General features: G+C 24.4%; 5 protein-coding genes across 5 annotated transcripts; 2 read left to right on the forward strand and 3 right to left on the reverse strand. All coding sequences in view use genetic code 6, as the record gives it.

The window, feature by feature from the left end:
- Positions 1–297: 297 nt before the first annotated feature.
- TTHERM_00530500 (transmembrane protein, putative) lies at positions 298–11809 on the forward strand (the record flags this gene model as incomplete). The annotated part of the gene is made up of 15 exons (XM_001032755.2): positions 298–2700; positions 2750–2992; positions 3047–4176; positions 4230–5490; positions 5547–5621; positions 5681–7364; positions 7466–7597; positions 7647–8207; positions 8260–8441; positions 8503–8890; positions 8943–9500; positions 9553–10048; positions 10100–10606; positions 10706–10938; positions 11052–11809. 15 exons carry the CDS (start codon positions 298–300, stop codon positions 11807–11809), a joined length of 10611 nt encoding a protein of 3536 aa, XP_001032755.2.
- Positions 11810–11924: 115 nt separating this feature from the next.
- Positions 11925–12814, reverse strand: TTHERM_00530510 (enoyl-CoA hydratase/delta3,5-delta2,4-dienoyl-CoA isomerase; the record flags this gene model as incomplete). The annotated part of the gene is made up of 2 exons (XM_001032756.3): positions 11925–12181; positions 12253–12814. The coding sequence occupies 2 exons, from the start codon at positions 12812–12814 to the stop codon at positions 11925–11927; spliced, it is 819 nt and encodes a 272-aa protein (XP_001032756.1).
- A 404-nt stretch (positions 12815–13218) lies between these two features.
- Positions 13219–15141, reverse strand: TTHERM_00530520 (tubulin-tyrosine ligase family protein; the record flags this gene model as incomplete). The annotated part of the gene is made up of 1 exon (XM_001032757.3): positions 13219–15141. The coding sequence occupies one exon, from the start codon at positions 15139–15141 to the stop codon at positions 13219–13221; it is 1923 nt and encodes a 640-aa protein (XP_001032757.1).
- Positions 15142–16195: 1054 nt separating this feature from the next.
- TTHERM_00530530 (hypothetical protein) lies at positions 16196–19046 on the forward strand (the record flags this gene model as incomplete). The annotated part of the gene is made up of 2 exons (XM_001032758.3): positions 16196–16579; positions 16713–19046. The coding sequence occupies 2 exons, from the start codon at positions 16196–16198 to the stop codon at positions 19044–19046; spliced, it is 2718 nt and encodes a 905-aa protein (XP_001032758.2).
- A 285-nt stretch (positions 19047–19331) lies between these two features.
- Positions 19332–20486, reverse strand: TTHERM_00530540 (peroxisomal targeting signal 2 receptor; the record flags this gene model as incomplete). Its single annotated transcript, XM_001032759.3, has 2 exons — positions 19332–20017; positions 20201–20486. 2 exons carry the CDS (start codon positions 20484–20486, stop codon positions 19332–19334), a joined length of 972 nt encoding a protein of 323 aa, XP_001032759.1.
- Positions 20487–20823: the final 337 nt, after the last annotated feature.

Consider the following 20823-nt stretch of genomic DNA (forward strand, 5'->3'; position numbering starts at 1 on the left):
AGTTGCTAAAACTTTGTTTTATTTTAAAATTGTACATAAATTAATTTATTTAAATTGTTCAATACTTTATTATTAATATTACTGGAAATTAAAGATTAAAAATATAGATAATAGTTTTGTAAGCATAAATTTAAGATTTTAAATAAGTCAAAGTTTAAAAAAATAATTTTAGAGTAAAATAATTACTCGTAGGAGTAGCATTTACTTACTTTAGTAGCTTTCTATTTATTTTAGATTAGATAAATTTTTAAGAAATAAACTTTTCTATAGTGTTTTAGATTTAAATATATTTGATAAATGATGCTAAAAGGCAATAAGTATTTGAAATTAATCATATTCGTAGAGATAATAATAGCATTAAAAAAAATAGTTGAAGCGTAATAAATAAGTTGTGGTTTAAAATGCACTAATTGCTCTGTTGATGGTATTTGCTAGAGTTGTGATTAAGATTTTACATTTTCTTAGTCTCTCAATCACTGCATTTCAAAATGTAATGATGCTAGCTATTATTATGAGCCAAACAAAACTTGCTAAACAATATGCCCAACTAATTATTACAATGATAATAATTATAACTTATGTGTTCCATTTTAGGAATGTGCAAATGTGCAAGAGTACGGATAATAATATTTCGATTCTATCACAACAACGGTTTAAACTCCTACTAGTTATATAGCAGCTGGTACCTAAAATTCAAATAAGCCTCCCGATTATTCTTTGAAAATATTTTCGAGAGATAGCATATAGCTATTGGGTGAAATGACACTACATAAATACCAAGTTTTAGGTTTTTAAATGATTACTAATAGTTCTACAGTAAGTTATAACTCTGATTCTATCTACTTGGTTTCTTTTAGCAATACAGAATTGGTGCTTTGGGATTTAAGTAGAGGAATTGGTATGAAATACTTGACATTTGATCAGTTAGTAACATCGCAATAATCTAACAAACTAGTCTACTATATTGATGAAGAAATTTTGATTGTTTTTAAAAGTGAAATTTAGTTTGGTGTCTTTTTTTTAAAAAGCATAAAATAATACAATGACAATGATGTAATAAGTGTACAACTAGTTTAAGTAATTCATACAAAAAGCATAAACGGCTTTGTTCGTAATGGAAATATATTATACAGTTATTCGATGGACTCTACACTAGCTTCTTATGATCTAAATGAAATTTATGTTAAAGGAAATAATTAAGGTAATATCTTATGCACAATACCAAATTAAATTTTACAGTAAGGATATATTTTTTCAACAGGAGAAATAGTTATTTAGCTTTATCAATAACAATATTTATACTATTATGATTAAACTTAATGCAATTAAGTATAAATTGGGCATACATCTCCAATAATTTAAATTATCATAGATGAAAAGGGACCCTAAAAATATGTATTTTCATTAGAAACATATAAAATAATATTTTCAACAGCTGATTAGTAAAATATTGTTCCAACTTCAAATAGATAAATTAGCAAATCTTTTGCTTTTAAATCTCAAGGCTACTTAATTTTGATTGATTTCAGTGGGTTTGTAGTGTTGAATTAATACACTAATGGATCTTTGTAAGAGAATTATTCTATAAATTTAAATTGGTCGAAAAATTTCTAGATTACATCAGCATTTGTTGATCTACAATACTCTTAAGTTATTTTAATTGGCTAAGGAGTAATTAAACTAAAATTTGATCCCACAAACCCATTTTCTACTTAAATGTAATTAAGTAGTATAACTTAAAATGTTCCTACCTAGTAAGACTAACCGACAGATAAAATAAATGGATTGCTAATTGATACACTCTATAATAGGCTAATAGTATACAGCGATGATGGTTCAATTAGAGCTTATGAAAGAATGAATGTATTTGATAATAACTATAGACAAGTTATAAAAAAATATCATACTAGCTGTAACATACTTGATAATAGTATATGCCAAAATAAAGTTATCGATTTATAACTTATTAATTAAAAATTATATGCTGCTCTGTATAGCGATGGTTCTATTATCCTCTGGTAGTATTTATTTACAGATTTTTAATCATTAAAAATGTTAACTCTTGATAATCCATTACAACCTGCCTAAACTATGAATTATAATTTGAATACAAATCTCTTAGTCTTTTAGTCTCCTATTTAGGTAAAAGTATATAATACAACCACTTCCTCTATTGTAGGTATTCTTAATGTGAACTCTACTTTAGTTAATTTCCAATATGCATTCACTGAAATTTATACAGGAAGCAAATATTGTATTTATGTGTTAGACACAAAAAATAAAAGATTAAATCTGTATTTAGCTAATAATACAAAAACAGTGGTTGCTGTAAGCTCATCTTATTCAAGCAAGAAATTGTACACAAGTGCTAAATACTTTCCTACTCATCGAAATGTTTATATAATCACAGATACCAATATTTGTTATTATAATAATATACTAACAAAAAACTCTATCAGTTAAGTAGGAATATCTGGAGTAGTAACTGATAGCATATTGCAGAATACAGTTACTTCAGTCAAGCATTTGATATTTATGAATAACTTACAAGTTTTTTCTTATTCTTCATTGTCAACACTTGCCGCTTAATATACATCTGCTACAAACGTCTAAGATTATTAAGCAACGTATAATAAAGTAAATAATAATGATGTTTTTGCCTTTTTTTAGAATTCAGGTGTATCAACTATACAAAATCAGGTATATTTTTTAATATAAATAAAACAACTGATAATTTTTTTTAATCAAGGTTGTAGTTCTAAGTGGAACAAATTTAAACTTCTAACACATTCTTACATTTTAGCAGAAAATCTCAACAATACTAATTGATTCAGTCTTTTCTAAGCTTTATATAGGATTTTAGAATGGTTAAATTTATTCGGGATTTATTCAGTAAACTTATGAAATTTGGCTTTCTTCTAGTGTTACACCAATTGTACCTGTTGGTTTTTACTACAATAGAGCATAAAATCTTTTTATTTACTATAAGAATGTAAATATTTATTTTTTAGAAATTAATTTATATTTTATTACATTTTTATCTTAGGAAATAAGGGTTGTAAACTCAGTGAACTTTAATTAGCTGGCTTTATTAAAAGTTCATAACCAAAATTTAGTTGGATTTTTTTATTCTTAGAAAACAAACACATATTTATCTTGTTCTTCAGAGCCTAATGCTAATATGTTTAGGTTAAATTTTACTAATGTAGCTTCTCCTTAATCTGTACAGTTTTAAACAAGTGGTTCAATGACTCTTTCGCAATGTTTTCTTGATGATTAAAATGGCATAGCTATTTCTTACTATTCATCAAATTATGCATTAACCTTTTGGAGTTACACTAAAGTTGCTTAAATATATACAACTCCAATCCATCAGTAAAGAGCAGCATAACTATTAGCATCACAAGCGGATATTGATCCTACTTTACAGATTAGTTATTAAATTTAATAAATTTATTTAGACAGTAATTTATAAAAGTTGATTGTAGTAAATAATGTTTAGGAAGTTTATATGCACAATTATGTTAATAGAGTAGACTATTTTATCAGTATTCCAAACATGCTCAATGTATATATCGATTAACAATACTAGCGTTTAACGATTATAATTTAACAAGAATACAAACAAACTTTTTACTCATACACTTATAATTCAGATACCATAGAATTCTTCAAAGAATTTTAGTATCATAATAATCCAATAAGAGGAATTATTTTCCAAAATGATAAAGCTTATTCCTATGAAGATACTTTTATAATAGTTATGGGTAGGAATACCTATGATAAACTAGTTTCTATTTAATGTGTAAATCCCATAATTACTAATTTCATTGTCTTTGAAAAACTATCTTTAGTCATTATTTGGAGTGATTTCAATTTGGGCTAATTTAACTAAAGTATCGGCATCTATAATCTATTAACAGGAAGTAAAATAACAGATGTAGTAGGATACTAAAGCATTGAAACAGGTAATATTCATTAAATAATAGTCGATTAAGATAGCTATCAAATGATAATTGCTAAAAATAATCCTAATAACTACTTCTATACTGTTGATTTAAGAACATTTTACTATACAGGCTATTATGCTAATAGAAATTACACAACTTCCATTTCGAGCATGCTTCTTATTCCTGAGTCGAATAGATTTATTTACTTAGACTAAAAAGAAATTAGGTAAATTTTATTTTTAAAAATTAATTTTTAATTTAAGTATTTCTAAAAATTAGAGTAATGTCAATAGAGACATCAATTAATCCCTAATACAAGTTTTTATCTTTAACTGATTCTAAAAATTTAGAGCAATTTTATAATTCACAATATTAGAAACTCTATTTTTTAGATGGTTTGGGTATTTCTTGGTAACTAAACACAAATCTTAAGTAACTAGTTTATTAAATACCATTTTAAGGTGTTAGGTAAACTGCTTTCATTAATCAAAAATTTTATGTGATAGCTTAGAATTAGATCATGTAATATAACCAAAATTTTGTAAACTTGGGAGAGATAGACTAAACATCAGTTAATGTTACTTTCTCATAAAATTTTGTTTTTATATTTAACTCAAATTACCAGCTTTACATTGCTGATTAGGACTCTTTTGCCTCTCAGTATTTCTATTAATTTGACTCTTTTTTTTAATAAATAATAATTAATGAAAACTTTCAAGAAATTTTTGTGCTCCAATAATCAAATAAATTAAATCGCTTTAATTTTGTAACAAGAGATTTATTATTTAACTTTACAGATCCCAGTTTGGATTTTATAAGAATAGATACAAACAATAGTGTAATATTTTAAGCTTATATAAATGGTACATTAAACATATATCCTAATTATACTTCAAGTATTTATGATTATATGACTGGATAGCCTGTTTAAAAACTACAATTCAATCAGAGAATCTTTAGAATTTTAATTGATAGCAGCTTTAATAAGTTTTATGTCCTGTTGAATCTATAGATCCCTTTAGTTTATGTCTATTTTTATAATGTCACAAATGGAGTACTTTAAAATCTTAATTTAATTACTTTGATAAGTCTACCATCTCGATCTACATAATTGAAAGCACAAATATATTAATAAAGTATTATTTTTAACTTACCATGGTAAATGATTTATATAGATCGCTAAACATTACAGTATACCAGAATTGATAGAGATAATTAGATATTCTATAATCAGTAAAATGTTATTTAGGTTGTAAACTACTCTAACCTATATATAGTTTAGTCAAACAATCAGTTAGCCATGTATTAACTAAACAACTCTTACACAAAATTATTTTAATTCAATTTAATGTATCCCAAGTTATCATAGTATTCAATAACAAACAATACCAATTCTTATTATATTCAACTGCTTGGTATAAGTTCAGGTATTGTCTTTTCATATAATTTCGTGTTACCAATGATAGGATAAGATTCAAAGCCTCTTTTTAGTATAAATTAATGTTATTAGACTATGGATAACATTCAATATGGATATTAGGTAATTTTTAAAATAAATTACTGTTTAGAATTTTATAAAAAATTTAAATAAATTAGGTTGAGCAATAAATGATTATTTTAGACCAATCCTCTAAAATTTTGCAATATAATTTACAGTAAACTCTAATTTAGGTAATAAAATTTGTTTTTAAAAATTTAATAACTTTTTAATAAATACATATATAAAACAGATATATTCTCAAAATAGTTTTTACTACCATCAACTTATGCAGAGTTATAACTCGAATGTAGTGTATGGCTATAATAATAGCAGTTAAACTATTACGATTAGAAATGATACTTTTACTAAACTACTTTAAAGCTAAATAATAATAAACAATTATAATTTTACCTTATTTGATGATTAAGAAATTGTGTTTCCTAGTATAAATTAGTAAATAACTTTTAAAAATATCAACATAACTTCTGATTCAAATAACTTTTAGTTTATTTTTAATGGTTAAAATACTATTACTCTTTAAAATATTAAAATTAACAATGTCACTCTTTCAGGAAACGGTACTCTTTTTACTTTTAATGATTGCTATTTGGTTGAAATTGATACTTTTAATCTTTTAAACTCTAAATTTAAAGGTATAAACTATACTCTTTTTTCTTTTAATAATGTCCAGTAGATTGTAATCAAATCTTTAAATTTAGTAAATATTATTTTTACTAAAGAATCACAAGCCAATAATATAATTTATATTTCAAATTCGCTTAATTTGACTTTATTTTAATCATTATTCTTGAATATATCATCCTTTGATTCAAATAAACTTTTTATCAAGTCTAATGGTATATTGCTATAATAAATAAATGGAATTACTGTTTAAAATATTGTTGGGGTTTCCTTTTATAACTTTGATAATTATTTTTCTCTTGAAGATTAGACTGTCTATCTATATAGTGATTAAGCTTTTATACAAAACTCTTAATTTATAAACATGACTAAAGTTACAAACAGCTTAATTACATTTAATGGTAACATTCTTCAAATAAATAAATGCAATTTTACTTAAATAAGTTGTTTAACATGCTCTGGTGCTTCTCTAAATATTAAAAAAGCTCAAACCTTCATACTATAATCATCTTATTTTCTTTTGAATCAAGCTAGTGAAGGAGGGGCTGTCGCTTTAATTAATTTATTTTACTAAAATTTGTAAATCATAGGAAATACTTTCTACAATTGTACAGCACTTTCTCATGGAGGAGCTATATATTCAAGTTCAAGCGATATCATGGTAAATTAAACAACTATTTAATTTTGCTAAGCTTAAATAGGAGGAGGAATAAGATATACTGGAATATAGCCAATATTTATCTTTTATCAATATCTTTACTAATAGACACAAGACCCAAAATATTTTTTAGAAAATAATATAACTAATAATTAAGCTGATGTTTATGGATAAAATATTGGCTCTTATCCATAAATGATATCTGTTATGTCAAATAGTTAGTTAGTTCACTCTAGGATTCTTACAACAAATGTGGATAATTATAACATTGACTAATACTCTCTATCTAATTTTTAAAGTAGTGCTAATATTAACTTTTAATTCTAAATTTTAGATTAAGAATTAAATCCTGTCAAATTTAATATTTAGAAATTTTAGAAAAATTAATACCCAGAAATTATTTAAAACGAAATAACCGACTTTAACATCAAAGCCATTCCTGGTACAGACGATGTAAAGATTTATGGCTAATATATCACAGATTATTCATAATTCGACGAAGTTAATTAAACTTTTTAAATTTAACAAATGATGGTAATAGCTAACCCTGGAACTTCAAATTATATTTTTTTTGAAACTCCATCTATCAAGATGGTACTTTAACCTTCATAGCTTTCTAGATAATTTGATGATGGTAATATATTTTTATACTTAAAATCATTAATAATCAAATTAATTTTTTAATTTGACTATATTTTAAATCAAAATTATTAACTTGATAATTTTATTTTTAAGGCCCATTCCATGTCAGATTAAATATGTCATTTAGAGATTGCATAAGAGGTGAAGTTTACAAGCTTAGTGGAAGTATATTTTATTGTTAAGAGTGTAAGGAAGGGAGCTACTCTATAATTACTCCGATTTAAAGTAAATTGTTTATATTTTTTGCTTAAATTTATTAAAATTACTTAATAAGAATAATATGAAACATAAATTTGCTAACGTTGTCCCGACGATGCTGTTTATTGCTATAGAGATTAAATGACACTTTATCCTGGTTATTGGAAGATTAATAATGATACTGATTCTATAGTGTATTGTAAAAATAAAGCTGAAAACTGTTATGGAACTCAAGAAACAGGATACTGTATCGAAGGACATATAGGTCCTTTGTGCGAAAGTTGCGATGTGTATGGAGTAGTATGGAAAACAACCTATTAAAGTGATGGAAAATTTAACTGTTTGAAATGTTAAAATTTAAATTCAGTTAATTATATAATACCTACTATATTTATAGCGTTAGGCATAATTATATATATCCTAATTAGTATTAGGATTATACTACAAATAAATAAATTAATAGTTTTAGGTTACTATATAAGAAAGTTAAATTTATTGCCTTTAAGTAAATCTTCATTTTAAGATACAACAAATATGAATCTAAAAGCAATGATGAGTTATATGCAAATCAGTTCTATGATCAATACCTTTGTTATTTAGCTGCCTGAATGGATGACATTCATACCAGATTATTTAGGTACATTTTTGCAATCAATGGTTTGCTAAAATATAAAATTTTTTATAATTAGGTTCGCCTGTTTAAAATCTGCAATACAGTTTTGATTGTATTCTAAATTAATAGTAGTAGAGCTCATATCCTATAGTCTTTTTCAGAACAATTTGGTTCTTAGCTATTCCTGTTATTTATCTTGCTGTAGTTGGATTTTTTTATTTAATATTAGTCTTACTTAGAATATCAAAATTTGATAAGGTATTTAATTTGAAATTCATTTAAAAATTTTTCTATTTTATGTTTGTTTATAAAAATATAGTCATACATTATTAGTGGATTAGTATTTTTAAGCTTCTTCATCTAGCCAAATATGATATCTAATCTTTTAGGAGTCATGTCGTGTAGAAGTATAGACAATAAGTTATACATACAAAGTGATATTTCTTATGAGTGTTATACTGATATTCATAAAAAATACATTGCAATAGTTTGTTTACCTGGGTTAATTCTTTGGGCTTTTATAATTCCCTTAATTATTTTGAAAAATTTAATATAGAATAGAGATAACTTAGATAATGCGACTATCCGTTTGAAGTATGGGTTTTTGTATTAAGATTATAAAAACAAGCATTTCTATTGGGAATTTGTTAGAATCTACACAAAAATGGCTGTTGTTGCTGTACTTTCATTTTATGGAGATCCATACAGTATTTATTTTTTTCATTTTGATTATTTGCTTAAATTTTTTTTGTTTAATAGCTAATAAATTAGTTATTATTTTATGCATGTTCTTGATCTACTAAGTTGCTTTGATAAAATTCTAACCTTACTAAATGAAGTATTTTTAATAGTTAGATAAGACGAGTATGATCGTTTTTGTCATACTTCTAATCATGAATATATTTTTATACAACAAACCAGATATTATCTAGTCATAAATATTCTATATTGTTTTGCTTATTATTCATAATGGTTATTAATTTTTCCTTCTTGTTGAGGTAGTTAGAGCTAAACTTTCTATTAAGTATAAAGATGTCTATAATAAAATTGTTAAAAATCTTCTCAAAATGCTGCCCTTTATGAAAAGATTTTTAACTCTCTAAAAAAAAATTCCTTTTAAAACATTCCGTTTATGGATGAAAGTTAAATTTTTCTTGAATGAATGTAGCGAAAGAAGAATTTATAATGAATAAAATAGTCCTTAATTTGGTCGATCATCGGAATTAAACCCTGAATCAGTCTATTTTTAACCTAGTAAAAGAAACAGAAATCGTATGTTTAATTAAAATCTGCTGTTAGCAAGTTCAAGAAATATTGGTAATTTATTTGATTTTTTAATATGTAATTATAGTAATTTTTTATCAATTAGCAATGTCTAATCGAAATATTGTCAGATCAGAAGAAATTTCAAAAAATAACTAACATTTACCACAATTAAGTAGAGATATGAACCTCTTATCTATAGATAGTAATAACTTATAGCTTTTAAGTGCAAAAGGAATTAGTAGCACTTCTTAATTGTAGGATATTAGAGCATAAAGTATACCTATTGACTCTATGCATTAATAATCCTATAGCCCATATTCAGATGTTAGCTTAAAAAGATTATCATATGGTTAACTACTTAGATCGCTATTTAATTATGCTGATGTAGAGGAGGAAGAAGATTTTAGAAGAATTTAAAAAAAAGCTGCAATAAATTAAGAATATAGGCTTTATCAAAAAATTGACTTGATTTACAAAAATTTAAAATAAGTTGAGATGGAAGAGACTTTAATGCCTATAGAATAATAACCTAAAGAAGACAACCAAACCCCAAATATTGACGATTCTATTAATGATTTTAATAACTTAAAAGCTAAAAGGTAAAAGAAATATTTATTTAAAAAAAAACAAAAATTTATTTAATAATATAGATTTGCTTAATCTTTTGCTCCTAGATTTATAACAAGTGTTGAAAATTTAGATGCCAATGTCAAAGATAATTAGGAGTTAAAGTAAGATAGCTAAGGAGAAGTTATTGAATTATCAGAATAATCTTAAGTAAATGTAGAAATCTAATAAACTTAGAATAAAAGATATGTTTATCTTTAAAATGAAGAAAACATATTTGATTAATAAGCTTAATAAAACAAGGAGGTTAAAAATGAAAATATTGAAGAAAGTGTCTTTTAGAATTCAATAGAATCAGAGGAGGAAGAAGATATCAGAAGGCTAATAAAAAAATCATAATTCTAGCATGACCTAAATTTAAAAAGAAAGACAAACCTAATTTATAAAAATTTGTTTAAAGTTAATTACAATGAAAATGAAATTCTTTAGGAATAAAATAAGAATTAGAAAAATTATACTGCAAACGATAATATGCTTTACAATATTGAAGATTCTCTTCTTTCACTAAATGATAGTAGCACAGTTGAAAAGTATTTTCAATTTTTTTTAAATGAACAAACTATATTAACATTTGTTTAAATTTTAATTTTAATTGGTTCAATAAATTAACCTATAATAACTGTTTATAGATAACATGAAGATTTCTTTGAAAAACAGTAATCACAAAAATAGTTAAAAAAATAAATTGAGGAAGATAAAAATATGCTTAATCATGAAAAAAAAGAGTAAATGGTTATAGATTAAGGAAATGTATTTGAAGTAGTTGATAGTGATAATCTAACTTTTTAAAAGAATTTAGAAAGCAACGAATCATAAAAATCTAAAAAAATAGTAAATATAGAACAAAAAAATATTGAAAAAGGTAAATCTTTTATCAATTTATTTTATTAATTAATAAAAGTTTTTTAAGTTATTTTTTTTATTTAATTAAAAAATAAAAATCATAAAAAATTAATTTTATTTCGTTAAAAAAAGATGAAATCTGTTAATCTGAATAAATTGAAATTGATAAAAATTAATCTCAATCAATTTAAAACTCATCTTTGCCTAAAAACGATATCAGTTGCTCAAAACAAATCTAAAATATCATTGACAAATTTGCTTAAAATTTACAAATAAAAGAAGGTTTAGACCAATCTATTGTTAACTAAAGTGCAAATACAAATCTGAATTAGCAAATTTAATCCAATAATGAAACACCTTAGTCAGAAAAGATAACAACAGATTAATTAAACAAAAAATATATTCCATCACCTCAAATAATGGAAGAAGATGAAAATATAATTTTTGATGAAGCAGAATCAGAAAACACAGCAAAAGATAATATGACATAAGCTAACTTCTAAAAAGTCAATGATTACTTTTAAATACCTGTTAATCTTAATGATAATGCAACAAGAACTATTGACGATGCTTTAGATAAATTTTTTGATAACAAAAGTAATTTTGAAATCAAAAGCTAAAGGAAAAAATATTCTGAGTAATTTAAACTCGAAAATGAATCTATTATCTAAGATCATGTAGATGATTAGACTTTATTCAAAGAGTTAGATTATGGAAAGTAATTTACACCAGGAGGGCTTAATGGATTTGAAGTACTAAAACTTAGTGTTAGTGAAACGCCAACAGCAGGTGAGGTTAAAGATAATAGCTTGAAAGAAGAATCAAATAATATGCAAAATTTAAATTAAAATAAATAAGTTGAAAGCTAAAATGAGTCTGGAAATATATGAAAAAAAGCATAAAATGTATATTTATTTACCACCATAAGAAATAATAGTTTTATAATTATTTTTATTGTATTTTGTATATCAATTGATTTAAGTGTTTTATAAATTTATTTAATTTTCATAGCTTAGGATATATTGCTTTTTACTTTGAAATTAATGAATTCAAAGCTATTGGAATATCGCTTGTTTAAGCCATGGCAGAGTTTAAGCGAGCCATGTAATCCAAATTAGGAAGTATTGTTTTATGCCTTTATGTAGTTAATATACTTTTTATTGTCCAAACGGCCACAGGACTTTTTTCTGCTATTGTTTTTGCAGTTTTAAGAAGAATACTTCTCAATTGTTCTTCATTTTCAACAACTTAAGAAACCATACCTTTTATTAAATATATATATTAATAAATTATTTTTTAAATTTAAATCAATTCAATGAATGCTCTATATTACCAATCCTTAATGCAGTTTCTGAGTCAAAACGTCTACCAGTGTAAACTAATTCACGTAATAAACTATCATTTGTGCAGGTCACAGGTAATCTTTGTAAAAGTCCCATATCAGCTGCAATACCAACATCTATTTCTTTGAACTCGAAAAACGACTACTTTGTGCAAATTCTCACATCAGCTGCTAAAATAAATTCAATAGCTACTCCAAGACATGCATTTTGTATTCCTACTAAAATAGGAATTTATAATCTTTCAAAAGAAGTTATTGTTTCTTGTAAAACTTAAATGAATTTATATAAAAAGGCAGTCCTGCGTGCCACATCTTCTTCATCAATGGATATTGCAAAAATAGGATCTTACAAATCTACTCCAGTACTAAAATGCTTTCCATTTCCTGTTAAAACCACACATCTCAGATCTTCTTTCTTTTATAGCATCTTCATAGCTTCAGGCAATTCATGAATCATTTTAACATTCATAGCATTTCCGACTTTCTGTCTATTAAGCTTAACATGGGCGATATGATTTTCAATATACTCGATTTCTAATGTTTCAAAAGTCATTTCTTAATAAGTAAATTATATTGATATCTTTTTTATTCTTAATAATATTTATTAAATTATATCAGAAATTAAGAATTCTTTTGATAGAAGATCAACTAAAAAGAATAGGTAAAGTTAATTAATATGACGTATTTTATAAAAATTTTATAAGAATTCTACAGAAATATTTGTTTACTCGGAAGAGAAAAATTAAAAGAATTTTCGATAAATAAGAAGAAATGAATGTGAGAAAGAAAAAAACTATATCATTTAAATCAAATAACTAAAATCCAGCATTTAGTTTATATATGAAAACATTAAAATATCAAATTTATTTTTTAAATAAACAATAAGTTAATTTTAAGTTGTATTGATCTTCTTTATTATTAAGTTAATGCATATAAATAGTTATATTGTAAATACTATCAGTGCAAGCATTCTTTATCAAAAATAAGATTGCCCTTGTAGTATAGATCCTCTTCAGTTGATTCATCATAGATTTTAACATAAGAAGTTATTTCTTTGTCAACGTTGAACTATGGTTCAATTTTGTTTTTATTTGCTTCAATTAATCTTTTCATGTATTCAGATCTATTTGGGTTTTTATTTTGCAAAAACTCTTTAACGTATTCATCAATTATAGTTTTAATTCTAAAGTGTCTAGATCTAACTTGGGCCATGTTTATTAGGACTATATCTTTAATAGTTTAAACATTCCACCCATGAACAAAATAGCTAGTGTTAACCATACGTGGATTGGTATTATATTCAAGGATGTAAGGCTTCATGTTATCTTTGTTGACAAGAATGTCAGGAGCATACATCTCATATAATCTAGAATCTGGGGAGAGATATTAACGAGAGAATAATACTGTGTTAATGTAATTACGGAAAACAGAAGGGATAAAGTCATTAAATACCCATCCAGGTGGGACTGAACCTTCTTTTTCTAACTCTTCTTAGAGACTTTCTAGGGTGTGCTAATAAGAAAAGCTACTCATAAATTATTCACGAGTCTTTCCTGAAATCTTGAAGAGTTCTTCATCTGAAAGATTAAGCAGTTCTCTAGCAATGTTATACACACAAAGATGTCTTTGAATTTAAGAATCATGGGAATTGTACTTAAGAGCACAGAAGGCAACACCAGCTTTATCTTGAGCATATATGATTAAAGGATTAAGAGAGGCTATAACAAAATGCATACGGACTTCAAATTTTACACCATTAAGTAAAAGTGGATTATTGATATATTCCTAAACTAACTCTGGATTTTACTCACCAATAGAGCCACATAATTGACCATTTTAATATTTCTTTTAAAGAGCTTCCATAATAGCTGGTGTGACTACTGAGATGCCTTTACCTTAATGAACGTTTGCTCCTAATTTAGATATAAATTAGAAACCTTCTTCTTTGAATTTTTTTTGATAAGTTTCAGATTCTACATAATTAAAAAAGTTCTTGCATTCATCTACATTGTTAAGATTGTAGGTTTAGGGTAAGAATTTGAATTCTTTCATGCACTTGTCACTATATTTTTTTGTGATATTAGGGTTGCTGTTAATCTAGTCAATTTAAGTAAGGAATTTTCTATAGCTGCGAGAAAGTCCTTCTTTTCTTGTAAATGAGCCGCTGCTAGGAATTTTGTTTATGCCTTAAAATAAACAACCAAGCTACTTACCCATGACAAAAGAGGACATAAATCTGGGACGATTAAAATAATACTAAGTAATGTTGATTTCTGGAGCAAAACTTTCCTTTCTCAAATAGTCTGAAGGTAGTTCCCATCCATACATTTCAGAAGCAACTTTAGAAAAATTTGCAAAAATATCATCACGAGTATACTAATCATTCCAGTCTGAGAATAAAGTAATATTATTGTATAACTCCTCTTCATGAGCGAAATGGTATAAATCGCTTTTAATACAATAGAAATCATCACGGTAAAGACCATAAAATGCTTGTTGAATATCTTTATTTTAATGGGGATTATTAACAAAGTTCTTAAAGTATGAAGAAAGAGTTTCAGATTCTAAGTCATTGAAAACTCTTCCTAACTAGTTGATTAAATCATCAAGTTCTGTTAAGTTTTAGATATTATATTTATTCTGAATTATTTGAATAGTGTTGTTAAAAAGACTATCATTAATCAACATAGTTTCTTTTAAAGTAGGTACAGTGTACTCTTCATATTCATCATCATCTTCTTCTTATTTAATTTGCTAGTTTAATTTTTAACCTTGCTAAATAGTGTTAAGCTTCTATGTGTAATAAATATTAACTCCACCTATTACTAAAGCCACTGTTAAAACAACCACACTAATTTTAGCTGCTAATTAGATAGACATGAATATTTCTTTTTTTTAGATTTAATCTTTTTTTATGAAATTATTTATCCAATATCTTAGTATATATTATTTTCTTATATACTCCTTCCAAAAATAAACAAAAAAAGATATGTTTTGATCAGATAATTATTAGTTACCTTATATTATCAGGGTGTAGAGAATGGATAATATTTAATATACTATCCAATTAATTAAAATAAATAAATAAATAAAATTGGATATTGATAGTAAAATCCTCAATAAAACAAAAAAAAATATATTTTTTTTAATGTTTTTTTTCATCAATATTTATTTCTATTTTATTATTTAATTAAAAAAAATATTTTAAATATTTATAGATATTTGGAAAATATTTAATTTATTTTATTGTTTTACAATATCTTTATGTATAAAAAATACTAAAATTTTTATAATGAATAGTAAAATTTATTAATATTGTTAGTTGCGATTTAATTCCCATAAAATAGCTTTTAATTGAAATGGAAATTAAAATAAATATTTGTTAAAAAATATAATTTTAAAAAAGAAAAAAGATAATTTTGATATAATAAATAATAATATTAAAAAAAAATTTTATTTTTATTTTTTTAATGTTTTTTTTTATATGAATATTTATTTCAATTTTATAAAATAGCTTTGTTAAAAAAAAATAATAAAATATTTATAAAGAATAGATGTTAAAAAATCATCTAAATTGCGCAAATTTATTTATTAAAATTTGTTAATATTGTTAGATTGATTTTCTTCCCAAAAAATAGTTATTGATTGAAATGGAAATTAAAATAAATATTTGATAACAAATATAATTTTAAAAGTTAATAGATGATTTAATTAAAATAGATAATTTATTAAAATAAATATGCTATGCATACAAAATACTAATTTGTAAATTAATAATTGTAAAATTCGCATTTATTATACACGTGTGAAAGGAGTCTATTGTTAAATAATAATTGATTATTGAAAGTATTATAAAAGATTTTGATTTAATTTGAATAATTAAAAAATTTTCAATAATAACATAATAAATCATTGATAATTATAAGGAATAATAATGGATATAATTAAATATATTTTGTCATGGATTATTCTAATTTTTTTAAAGTTTGTAGAAGCCATTTAAGATGATATTATGATATTGCCATAAGAAGGGTAGGAATCTATCAAAAGAAAAATTTTATAAATACCCAGGGAATATGTAACAGGAATTAGATCTCTAGCGGATAACTCCCATGTTCCTCTCTTATCAATGGAATATTAAGTATAGATTCATAGTACAATTTCAGAAGTACAATTAATTTAGGAATTCTAGAATCCAATACTTGGAAGCTTCATTTAAGCAGAGTTTTACTTTTAAACAAAGGTTACATAAACATTTGTCTCATTTGAAGTGCAATCAGATGGATAAATATTAAAAGGAGTTGTTCTAGATAAGTAGGTATTATTTTTTACTTTTAATTTTTGCTCAAAATAATCTGATTAATACACTAAATCGATTATTTGAAAATTTAAAGAAAATTAATTGCTTTACAGTATAAAATAAATACTCATTTTTGTTTTTATTTAAAAAGAGCAAAAAAAGTGGAAAGTATTAAGATGAAAAAATGATTCCTTCACCCTATGCAGAAATAATAGAAGATATACATGACATTATTAGATTAAACCTTGGATTTATGTATCCTGGATAATACATGAAAATTGTAATTAAATATATAGAAGAATTAGAGCGACAGGAACCGAATGTTTGGAAATTCACCTTACCTACTTAAAATAGCAAAAATTAAGGGAAATATGATAATATATTCTTAGATTTTAGTGACTGCCCAGATTTTAATTTTGAAAGCTAAAATTTAGTAACATACGACTGGAAAATAAATGGACAAATATTTTCTTCAGAATAGATTAAAAATATTTTTAGTGTGAGTCATTAAAAAGATTTAAATATACAGCATGTAAAAACAGAAAAAAATGACTATCTCACTTATTTCTCTCTTGACTATGGAAAAAATACTAAAGAAAACAAAGATTTTGTTCTTCTTATCACTGAGGAAATAGATAAAGATAAAAATCAATCTAGAACATTTATAGGATATGATCCTTAGGATTTAATAAATCCTTATGCAGCCTTAATTCGTTTTTCTCCTCTTATAGTTATAAACCCAGATGAATCGAACTCTTCTTGCAGTAAAAAAACTAGAACTCACCCTCAAAACTCTCAAAGTCAATTTTTAAAAAATAATAACTAATAGCTTTCATCAATCGAAGAAAGTGAATTTGAAGAAAACTAAAATGAAGAATTAAATAATTAATCAGAAAATAAATAATCTTAGTAATCAGATCAGACATAAAGCAGTGAATAGTAATAATAATAATAATAAAATTAGTAAAAAAAGATAGAAAGATATATATTAATTGTTATTGAGGATATTCTATCTTCTAATTAGTTTAGTATAGATAATTATTAATTATTCATTAAAAATATATTACTTGAATTAATTAATTAGATTTCAGATTATAAATATAGACAATAAATTAATATATTTTTAATATCTTCTCAAGAAATGGTATTTACAGAAGAAACAGATATTAATCTTTAAAATGTTGATGATATATCTTAGATTATTTCAAAAAAAATTTAAATTAAAAAAGTTGATGAAGCTGCAAAGCTACCTATTGAAAAAATATTATCAAAAGTTTAAAATAAATCTAAAAAGCAGTTCTTGCTGCTTGTTGGTGCAGGAGAATTTTGGAATATTAGCCAAATATTGTACTACTTAGGACTCTAAAAAAAGCTATCAGTGTATGGTATAGGTATTGGTAATCGCTATTCAATTTAATTATTTTAAAGATTAGAATAAATGAATTGTGGTAGAACCTTTATAGTTAATAGAATTGAAGATGTGAACCAAGAAATCAATAAAATTATTATCGAAATAAATGCACCTAAATTTAAAAAATTTACTATCATTTATGATTAAAAGATTGTTAACACAATGAGTTCGATAATAGATAATATAAATACCATAAGTCTCACAAAATCATATTAGCTGAATGTTTTTTTTAACAAAAATTTGTAAAAACTCATAAAATATTCTAAAAAAAATTAAATTGACAAAATTTGCTTTAGTTTGGTTGTAGTAGATGAAGAAAATGTTGTTTACAAAACAAAAGCTAAAATTTACTTTAATCAAATAATTAAAACAAATGTCTTTCACAAACTTGCTGCTAATTAATAAATATAATCCTACTTAGTTAATGCTCTTTATAAACCTGAAGGATTCTAGAATCTATCTCTTATAAGGTAAGGGACTAGTGCATATGAAAGAATTTTGTATTTTTCTGTTAAATATCAGATTCTGTCTGAAGTTACAACAATGTACTTACTAGACTCTTAATTCTTTGCTTGCTCAAAAAATTTAGACCAATAAATAAAAAATGTTTAGTCTTTCATAATAAAATTATAATTAGAATAATCAGTGGATGAAGATGAATTAAATATTTTCAGCTTGTTAGAAAATCTAAAAATTAAGAATAAGAATGTTAATGAATTTTCTTATATTATCTTTAAATTGGAAATTGACTCAAAGAATAATAAAAAATAATAAACAAAATAAAAGTAACCCAACTAAACAACAGAATAGACCTGCACGTTAAATTTAAATCCTCTAAATATAATAAACATGACATACCAAAAAATTTAATAATTCAAAATTATTGGTATTAAATCTGAAATATATTCTAATCAACTCTACAACAAAAAAAAGAATGAAAAGGGTCAAAGTTATTCAGATATTGTTAGATTTTTAAAAGACTATACAAGGAGTATATTGGACCTTAACCTTAAAGCCATCATATTATATTTGGAATACACAACATTTTTGCTATTTACATTAATTTTTACATGAAATAAATTTAATGCTGATAATATTCAGAATTTGTTAATCAGCAAATAACATGTTTATAATTATTTTGCTTCATTAAAATGAATTGTATTTTATATTAATTAATTTTTTCTATCATGTTTAACAAATTTATAAGATCTAAAGGCTTTTATAATTGAAATGTTTAATATATATTTTGACTAAATTTCTTTAATTTATAATTTATAATATTAATATCATATAATTAATTTTATTACAAAAATATAGTGAACACGCTTGAAATTATTTTAAAATTTATTTATTTATCATTCATTATATTTAAGGTTGAGGTTTATCGAAATCCCAAACCAATACTCTTCCATCCCAGGAAGTAGAAGCTATTTATCTGTCATTATGAATTGAAAAGTCCAATCCCATTACAAATTCAGTGTGCTTGTTATGTGTGAATTTGAGTGGCTAAACTGGATCACTAGTATCCCAAACGCATACATTCATATCATAAGATGAAGAAGCTAAAATGGACTGATGGAAAGGTGAATACTTTACACGTTTTACAGGGTATCTGTGCCCTCCTAAAATATTAAGAGGAAATTTCAAGTTTTTGAGATCCCATATACGAATAGAAAGGTCAGTGGAACAAGTAGCTAGGATATCTTGATATTTATTAAAATCACAGCTAAGTATTTCGCCATCATGAGCACGAAGACCTGCAATACTCTTGTTTGGTGTATTTAAATCCCATAACTTAAGGGTGCTATCTGACCCAACAGTAGCAAATATACCATCATTAACAGGGTGCCATGTTGCTTAATAACATTAACCTATATGTGCAGGTAATTCGAATAAGCATTTCATCACATTTAAGTCCCAAACTTTGACTCTTCCTTCTTTGCCTGAAGAAAGGAATATATGAGGTTACTTATAAGAACATTCTCCGCTATTGATTTCTTTTATATGGCCTTTAACTTCCTTAACGATAGCATTTTTTTATAAATCTATTTATTAAAAACGTTTTCATTCTTAATCTACATTTGATATTTATTTTTCAATTTAAGTTATTTATTTTTTCATCTTTATGATAGCAAATATGCTAAATATTTTTTAAAATTATTATATTGGCAGATATAATAAAATCTTATATTAAAGAAGAAAATGGAAATAATGTAAAAATAAAATACCCCATAATGTGATCATTCCATTACCGCAGCAAGTAATGAGTAAGTTTTCGTTTAATTCGGTCCAACAGCAATCAATAACTGAATCAGGAAGTTCAAAAGAGTTTAATACATTCATCTATCCATTAGGAAGCATGCTTAAAACTAACTATTTTCCTTTTCCTACTATACCAAAATTAGCAGAACTACTTACTGCTATTCTTGTTGGATCAAATAGAGAAAATTTTACTGACATACCACATAGGTCTGTCTTAAATGCAGCTTGGTATGAAACTGGGTTAGGATTCATCTAACTAATGCTTTTTTTTTAATTGCAATTTGCAAAATATAAATAAATATTAACTTTTTTAATTAAAATCAAATTTTCTGCAAATTATTATTTAATGTCCAAATGATTTTTTAAAGTCGATATTTGATGGGAATAATACGTAATACGTATCTTTATTGAATATTATATCATAGTTAAGAGTTTACTAAATTTCTATTTTTGATATCAAGAATTTCTTATTAGAAATAGTAATTAATATTTTAAATAATTCTAATGAATAAATATCAAATTTTATAAATTTTTAAACATTTTATTGATTTTAAAAGAATTTTTTCACTAGAGTTTAATGCTTAATCCT

This window comes from Tetrahymena thermophila (genome assembly GCF_000189635.1).
Source record: "Tetrahymena thermophila SB210 genomic scaffold scf_8254459, whole genome shotgun sequence".
Classification (NCBI taxonomy): Eukaryota; Ciliophora; class Oligohymenophorea; order Hymenostomatida; family Tetrahymenidae; genus Tetrahymena; species Tetrahymena thermophila.